The 8,153-nt window shown below is 33.1% G+C and overlaps 1 protein-coding gene across 1 annotated transcript; it reads left to right on the top strand.

Annotated features, from left to right (window-relative positions):
* The first annotated feature begins 1,983 nt into the window (after positions 1–1,983).
* Positions 1,984–3,328, top strand: LOC146955361 (F-box/kelch-repeat protein At3g23880-like). Its single transcript, XM_085748276.1, has one exon. It carries the CDS (start codon positions 2,180–2,182, stop codon positions 3,326–3,328), a length of 1,149 nt encoding a protein of 382 aa, XP_085604402.1. The 5' UTR covers positions 1,984–2,179.
* Positions 3,329–8,153: the final 4,825 nt, after the last annotated feature.

The following is an 8,153-nucleotide window of genomic DNA, read 5'->3' as shown; positions in this document are numbered from 1 at the left end:
GTTGTGTGATTGAATATTTGGAAGTTAAATTGTTCATGCAACTATCTGAGAATTAATTTGGATTCATATGTCAATTTATTATTTATTGATTATGATTAATGTAATGCTTACCCCCAGTGGTTTCGACCGCCTACTTGTCTGGATGGATGGGTAGACGTTGTGCAGGATTAGTTGCTTGGTGAGTTACTTGCTGGATGTTTGGATGACGAGAGCTTTCTCCGTTGTCGTGTCGGAGTCGTAGGTCTAGGCTCTGATTAGGCTTTAGTGTCTGTTTGTTGTTTTTGGATTCTGTTGCTATGTTGTTGATATTGTCCACTTGTCGGACTTGGAGGATTTTTATATGATGATGTATTTTGACCATGGCATGTATATGTTGGAGATTTATGAATTATATTCCGCTGTGACTGTTGAGATATGATATATATATATATATATATATATATATATATATATATATATATATATATGCATGTATGATTGGATTTTTGGATTTGTGCTAGACGTAGCGTCTATTTCTTGAATATTTGTTATATTCGCGTGTTTTATCGCTTTAATAGAAATAGGGCGTTACAAGAACAATTTAAATTTATTTTATCTTATGTTGTAGAAATTAGCTTATACATAATCGCTTATATGAGAAGAGCTTATGCTTTAAGTGCATAATTAAGTTATTCATCCATAACATTATTATAGGAAAATTTATTTAAGGGTATTATTGGAATAATGAAAAATTCAACCCAAAATCTCCTATCTCCTTTATATATTTTTAAGATAATATTGTTCCTATTGTAGTGGAGTATTACAATGAGATTTATCTATTTTATAATTAATAATTCAAATATTATTTTAAAAATGATAAAATAGTAAATAAAATACTTAAAATGAATGGTAAAATTGAAAAGGGAAAAAACCAGCTCAAACTCATGTATTTTCTTTTTATATAACTAGCAGTGCCCGTCTTTCCAATATTCTTATTGTGCTAGTGTGTATAAGTTACAAACTATACTAATCTTTTTCAATGATTCTAACAATATAACAAATACAATATCTTTCAAAACATGTATAATAAATCTAATATAAATTATTATCTTTTTTAATGACACCAACAAAATCGTATTCTTATAATCAAATTTGTTTATGGGTATAATTGGAAGAATAAAAAGACAATCCAAAATGGCCTATGTAGTAGTTTTTATGAAATTTTGATTAAAATTATTGGTATAGATAATAGATATTTTGCACATTTATACTGTAACAAACCATTTATACTGTAACAAACTATACTTATCTTTTTTACTAACACTTTTTGGTGGTGGCCGGGGTTTGAACCCCGGACCTTGCATATTTTATGCATTGTCCTTACCAACTGAGCTATGCTCACGAGGACCTTTTTTAATAACACTAACAATATAACAAATATAATATCTGTTAAAAAAATATAACAAATATAATATAAATTCTGATATTATTGAATGACGCCAACAATATATCTCTTACGGTGAAAATATAGATATAGTATAAATATCAGCCAAATACAACTTTTTTTTTTTTTTTGAAAGAAGCCAAATACATCCTGTTTCCCTTAGATATAGTATAAATATAGATATATATAATTTATTTAATCACTACCAAAAAAATATAATTTATTTAAAATCAAAATAATCTAAATCAAAATAAAAAAGTAAGATAATAGACGGATGAAAATCACAAGTTGTTACAGACCCTAAACTCTCACCAGCCATCTTTTTCTGTGATTATCAAAACCAGTGGCGGATCTTGACTTAAATATTTGGGGGTGCCAAACTTCTATGAAATATATATTAAATGGTTTCAACCAATATCAATAATTAACAACTGGCCTAGTGGTATGAATTGTTTGAAAGTAGCTGGAGAATGTGGGTTCGAATCCCATCAAATTTCTTAATACAGTTTGTAAAAGTTTCTTAATACAGTTTGTAAAAGTAAAAGATAAAAATATGTGAAAAAGAAGCCATGCAAGTGTCGAACCTGCGACCTTTACAACATTGTGGCACCCCTCAACCACTGCAGCGGATAGAATTTATTGGACAAATTACATCTAATATACTATATAAGCAAAATCTGGGGGATGCCGTGGCCCCCGCCGGCCACTGAAGAGATCCGCCACTGATCAAAACGCCGCCATTGATTTCATTCACTGATGGAGGAAACTACCACCACCACCACCACAAAGAGGCAGCGCCTTTACCTGCCACCGGTGATTCATATTCCGTTGGATCTTGTGGCTGAAATCCTGTGTAGACTGCCTATCAAATTCCTCATGCAATTGCGCTGCGTCTGCAAATCATGGAAAAATCTAATCTCTAAAGATCTCAAATTCGCCAAAAAACACCTTAGCTTATCAGCCAAACACAAACACCTCATCACAACCACGTGGAGCCCCTTCAAAAAGTTAGATGTAATGTCTTCTCCATTCAATCCTCTTCAACTCGACTCTATTTTCACCTATATTCCGACCGAACTCGAGTATTCTTCTATTAATCCAAAATATTCTAATAATTTCATTGCTTCTTGTGATGGTCTCCTTTGTTTTGCAATTGATCAACGTCGGGCTTTTCTTTGGAACCCTTCTATTAGAAAGTTAAAGAAATTACCTCGTTTAGAAATTTCACATAAAAATGGATACACTAGATATGCTTTTGGCTATGACCCTTTCATTCATAATTACAAGGTTGTTTCAGTTTTTTCCTATGATTTTGAATATTATGGCGTTCACACAAACGATTGCAAAATTCAAGTTAAAGTTCACACTTTGGGCACACATTCATGGAGAAGGATTAAGGATTTCCCCTCTTTGTTCCCTAATAATGAACCGGGAATAATCGTCAACGGCACTGTTAATTGGTTTGCTTACTCCAATGTGTCTGGTAATATCTCGAGTGCCATTGTTTCACTTGATTTGGGAAAAGAGTGTTACCAAGAGATTCCGCAACCTAATTATGGAATTACGGGTAACTTAACCTTGGGTATGATGAGGGATTGCTTGTGCGTATTTTCTCATTCGTACTCTTTTAATGATGTTTGGCTTATGAAGGAATACGGAAACAAAGAGTCTTGGATTTTGATCCGGCTTCCTCGCTTTTCTAAATTTCGTTTCATTTATGACGATGTCACGATAATATACATTTCAGTGGATGACAACCATGTGCTGCTCTCGGTTAACAATTTTTCTAACTTGAAATGGCTTGTTTTCGATATCTATTTAAATAATACCATAAATAGTCTCCAGATTCCAAATGAGCTTTGGGTAAAATCGAAAGTCTACGATGAGAGCTTGATATCACCTTGATTTTAAAGCTAGGAGTTGGGTGTTGATGTCATGCGCTGTCATTTGATTATGAGATTCAATCTCAACTTTTATTTTAATTTATATTTATTGTATGACTAATGTTAACTTGTGCCCTCAAGGCACATGTTAAGATACTCATTATAGAAATACACATATCAAAAGACGTGCATTCAACTTCTTAAAAGTTGTTATATTGTGTTTTTCAATGCAAAATTGCTCTATTTAGGTTGCTTAACATGTGCCCTAAGGGCACAAGTTAACATGACCCTTATTGTATTTGATGTTTGTCATGACTGCTGTGGACTTCATGGATCATTTTTAATTAATGAAATTTGCGACTTCTAAAAGTTGTTATGTTATTTTCATTTGCTTGTTAGTTTGATTTGATGGTTCTTCATCATGCATTACAGTTTTACATTGTTCACAATCACACATTGAGTTAGATGGTGCTGGTTTGATTTATAAGAGTGGAATAAGGATTTAGACGTTATGTCAATTCACTAATTTGTTTGCGAAGGATCTATTTCTAACTGCTGCACATGTAAAATTCATAATGTTTTCTTGAAATCAACTGCTAGCTTAAGTGAGTATGCAATCATACTACTGTTAAGAATACTAAATTTTTGCACATATGTGTAGCCTTTTGAAAGATATGAAGGAACAATATTGCTGCGGTTTTTGATCAGGTTACACCAGTAAGAAGGAAAATTCATTTTCAGAGTATGTGTTTTTGTGTTTTTCTGCTGTCTGAGTTGGTTGTCGTGGATTTGCTTTTGTTCGGCATGGTTTTTGTCAGACGAGGAGAGTTTTCGCAGTTTATTATCAGTGTGGGATTGGCGTCTTCTATTTTTTTTGCTTATATGCAGAATTTTTGTCCATTTCAGCTGTGTTCATGGAAGTATCAGAACAAAGTTGGTCTTTGAGTTGGATATTGAATTTCCAAGAAAAAATAAAATTATCAAAACAGGTTTTATTGGTGGAATCACTTTTCTGTTTATTGATTGATTTAGTCTATCTTAATTATTTGCAAATTTGAAGCCAAACACATTAAGTAGACAATATCATGTAAACCAGAAAGACAATATCATGTACTTATATAGAAAGAAAGCATTAAAAAATGTGAAAGCAACCAATATCATGTAAACCAGAACAAAAGTACCACCCTAAAACCATATCTAGCATTAGGAAGAAGAAAACCTTCAATGTAACTTATTATTGAAAAATTTGTACAGCTGCCCCTAGCTAAAGAGTGGTGGAGGAATAAAGGTACGACTCATAATTGCGACAAATATATACTAATGCATCAATTTTATTGAAGTAAAAATGGGTTAAAGAAACTTGATATATTAATTTGGTCCAAATTTTGCTAATACATCAATTTTCTTTATATATGGGGAAGGAGGGAGTACACTTTTTCACCTCCTTTAGGAAGGCAAGGCAATCAAGATCGAGAGTAACATATGATTGACCTTTACCACCATTAACAGCTGGATGTATAATCAATGAGACAAAATTTCATTAGTAAAATCAAGTAAAAAATTACTAATTGTTGAATAAACTCAAGTTTACATATCTGAAAAATACAAGACTTCAGTTGAATGCCCAAGTCCTCTATAAATCAATAGCCATACAAACAATTTTACTCCAAGGGTGTTGAATTAAACTATTTAATATTTATCACTGCCTCAAAATAAACTGCAGTGCACACATTTTTCCCTTTATCATATGCTAAGCAAAATACATAAGTGAGGCAGTGAAAGGGTCATAAATATTAAGGTCCCGTTTGGATAAACAACGTATACAAATGCTTATAGCATAAGAGTTTATAGCATGAGAGCTTATGGTATAAGCTCTTTATGTTTGGATATATATACTAATAAGTGCTTAAATAAATTGAAGTGTCCAGATGTGTCATTGTATAAACATTTATACAATGTTAATATAATTTAAAAGTTGATGTATTAAATCCGCAAGTGCACGGTTTTATCCGCATGAACAAAAGATGAATTATACAAGTCTGATGGCTCCTCTATTTATAGCTAAACGAACAACATAAAATTGCACTAAATCGGAGCATAAATTTGTACTAAATCGGCGCATAAATTTGCACCAAATCAAAACATATAATTGTACTAAATCTGCACATAAATATGCACCAAATCAGCACATAAATATGGCGGAATTTCCCTCTTTTTAGCTTTCTTCTCAAAGAAGCTTTAATCATGCATCTTAATCCATTCTTTTGCTCAAAGACTCGATTTTCATCGTATTTGATCCTGAAATAAAAACAAACAAATTTTAAGTAAAATAGTTCTAAAAAGAAACTTAAATAAACATAATTCTATTAAAATAAACACTTAAAATCATATAGAATATGACTTATCAAACTCCCCTATACTCGAATCTTTGCTTGTTCTCAAGCAAAAGCATAAACATTAGTAGCATTAACAACATTAACCACATAACAACATAAATTTAAAACTGTTGCTTCCTCCAAGGCTTTGTTTTCAGCGTACACTAATCACAACCTCAAGTGTTTCTCATGAACCTATTCAACCCAACAACAAAATTCAAGTGAGTGTGTGTGTAGTCCAGCTTTTTACTTACGCCTGTGTAAGAGATATTATGAGGAAAGAGGTTCTGACCTCAACACAAAACCAACCGAGAAAAGTTCTTTCTTCATTTCATATAAGAGAGGTGGGAATCATTTTGATCATTTGACGATTAATAGAAAGAAGGAATTACAGAAGCTATATGAGTTTTCGGGTTAATCAAATCTTCCCTGAGAGGCCAGTGAGGGCAGCTCCTACTATAACACCCCGTTTTCCCAACATAAAAATTTCATAAATAAATCAGAGTTTCTCAACGTAAACGGAATGTCACATCTCTTTTCATAAATCTTAAACGGAGTAGATAAATATTAATCCTTCAAAATCCAACAACGTAATATTTAAAACTTCGCAGTGGAATAATTCAACATCTTAAATAATCTTTGGCACAAGGGCCTCAACATAAAATCTCATAAATACTTAGTTCAATAATAATTCATAAAAATCTTCTTAAAGTAATACGTAAGGAACATAAAGCAACAACAAATTCCCATCCCGTTACGTATCAGAGCACCTAGGACACACTTGTGAGAGAGTGCACTCACGACTGCGACTAATCTTGGTTACCTGCAAGTTACTCATACGAAGAGCAACATTTTCAAGCAGAAGGGGTGAGATTCACAAACAACAATATTAAGCATATAATTCATTAACTACATTTAACAACATAAGCATCTTCAAATATCATAACATTAATTATGTAACATCATATCATCATCATAAACAACTCCATAATAAACTTCATAAACCAATTAACGACTCAAGGATAACAACTTAACAACTTAACGACTTTGACTCGACTATGCAACTTCAACTTCTTAAATCATCTCGACAATGCAAACACATGTGGTACCAATCCAGAGCCCTCAACATATTTGAGCGTAAAAAGGCTCCAGGGCATCAAGCCCTCAACGTGTTTGAGCAAAGGCTCCAGGGCATCAAGCCCTCAACTTTGGATGAGTATGCATGGACTCAACAACATATGCAACTTGACAACATCAACCTCTTATATGACTCCAATACTTTGGACAACATCTTACAACTTTACAACTCATACCGACATTTACAACTTAATGATATTAATAGTCAACAACAGTAGAAACAGCGACATAAGACAACTTGAACATAATGATGACATTCTGTCATTACGTAATATTAGGGACTTATTGTGACATTTTGATAGAGTTCTCATGCAATTTATACTGTTCTGGAGTGCAAAAAGCTTAAAATTTGAAGTCTGTTCGAAGGAAATCGCGCCACGCCAATTTCAAGCCGTGCTGCGATTTTTGAAGCAAAAAATACACACTTCCTGTAAAGGGGAAATCGCGGCACGCCAATTAACAAGGCGCGGCGCGATTTTGATGGGTCAGGCCCATGACTTCTATAAATACTGCACTCAATCTGAAGAACAGGGGTTACGATTTTGGAGAGCAAAGTGCGATTTTGAGACATCGGAGACGGCTAGAAGGGCGATTTCTTCATCCTTTTACCAATTCATGTATGTTTTAATTATTTCATTGATTATGCTATTTGTAAACTCGATTATGAGTAGCTAAATCTCTTAGAGATTAGATCCGAGATGAATCTTTGTAACCCTAATTGACACATGTTGCTGTGAAACTCTATTTTGTTTATGAATTCAATTCTAGTTTATTCAATTCAATTGTTCTTAATGCTTTTTATATCTTGATCACATATAACTTGATTTCGTGAGAATGAATGACCACTGACCATGGCTTTCAACTTAGACCTAATTGAATTGTTCTAATAAACAGGGTTAGTCTAGGAATAGATAATCGTTTGTTAGTGATAATAGGTTAACGTTCGGTAAAACCTTCAAGAATTATTAGACCACCTAAGGAATTAGGGGCTGTAGTTTAAGAAGAGGGTCCTAACTCAAGGGATTGATTAGGGCTAATTTGTTAATCATCGTAAACTAGAAGAGGGTTCATAACAAATAGGTGCAGTAGACCAATTAGGGGAACTTAGAGGATTCGACGGATCTGATCTCATCTTTCTCTCCTATTTTCTTAATCAAACCTTTTCTGTTTCTTGATTTAATTAAAATCAAACCAAATCTACCGCCTAGTGGCAAAACAAAATAAATTTTATACATCCTAATTATATAACGAAATTGAATTATTGAAGTTAAAAACAGTCCTCGTGGGAACGATATTTTTACTACTTCGATAGTATTTGGTGCACTTGCCAGAGAT

Source organism: Medicago sativa, chromosome 1 (assembly GCF_051527215.1).
Source record: "Medicago sativa cultivar Bolivia chromosome 1, Bolivia_mono, whole genome shotgun sequence".
Lineage (NCBI taxonomy): Eukaryota > Viridiplantae > Streptophyta > Magnoliopsida > Fabales > Fabaceae > Medicago > Medicago sativa.
Note: the sequence above shows the minus strand (reverse complement) of the source record. Positions and strands in the feature narration are given on the sequence as shown.

What these genes read in the sequence shown, in the direction of transcription:
- LOC146955361 (XM_085748276.1), top strand. Translation starts at nt 2,180, where the DNA reads ATGGAGGAAACTACCACCACCACCACCACAAAGAGGCAGCGCCTTTAC.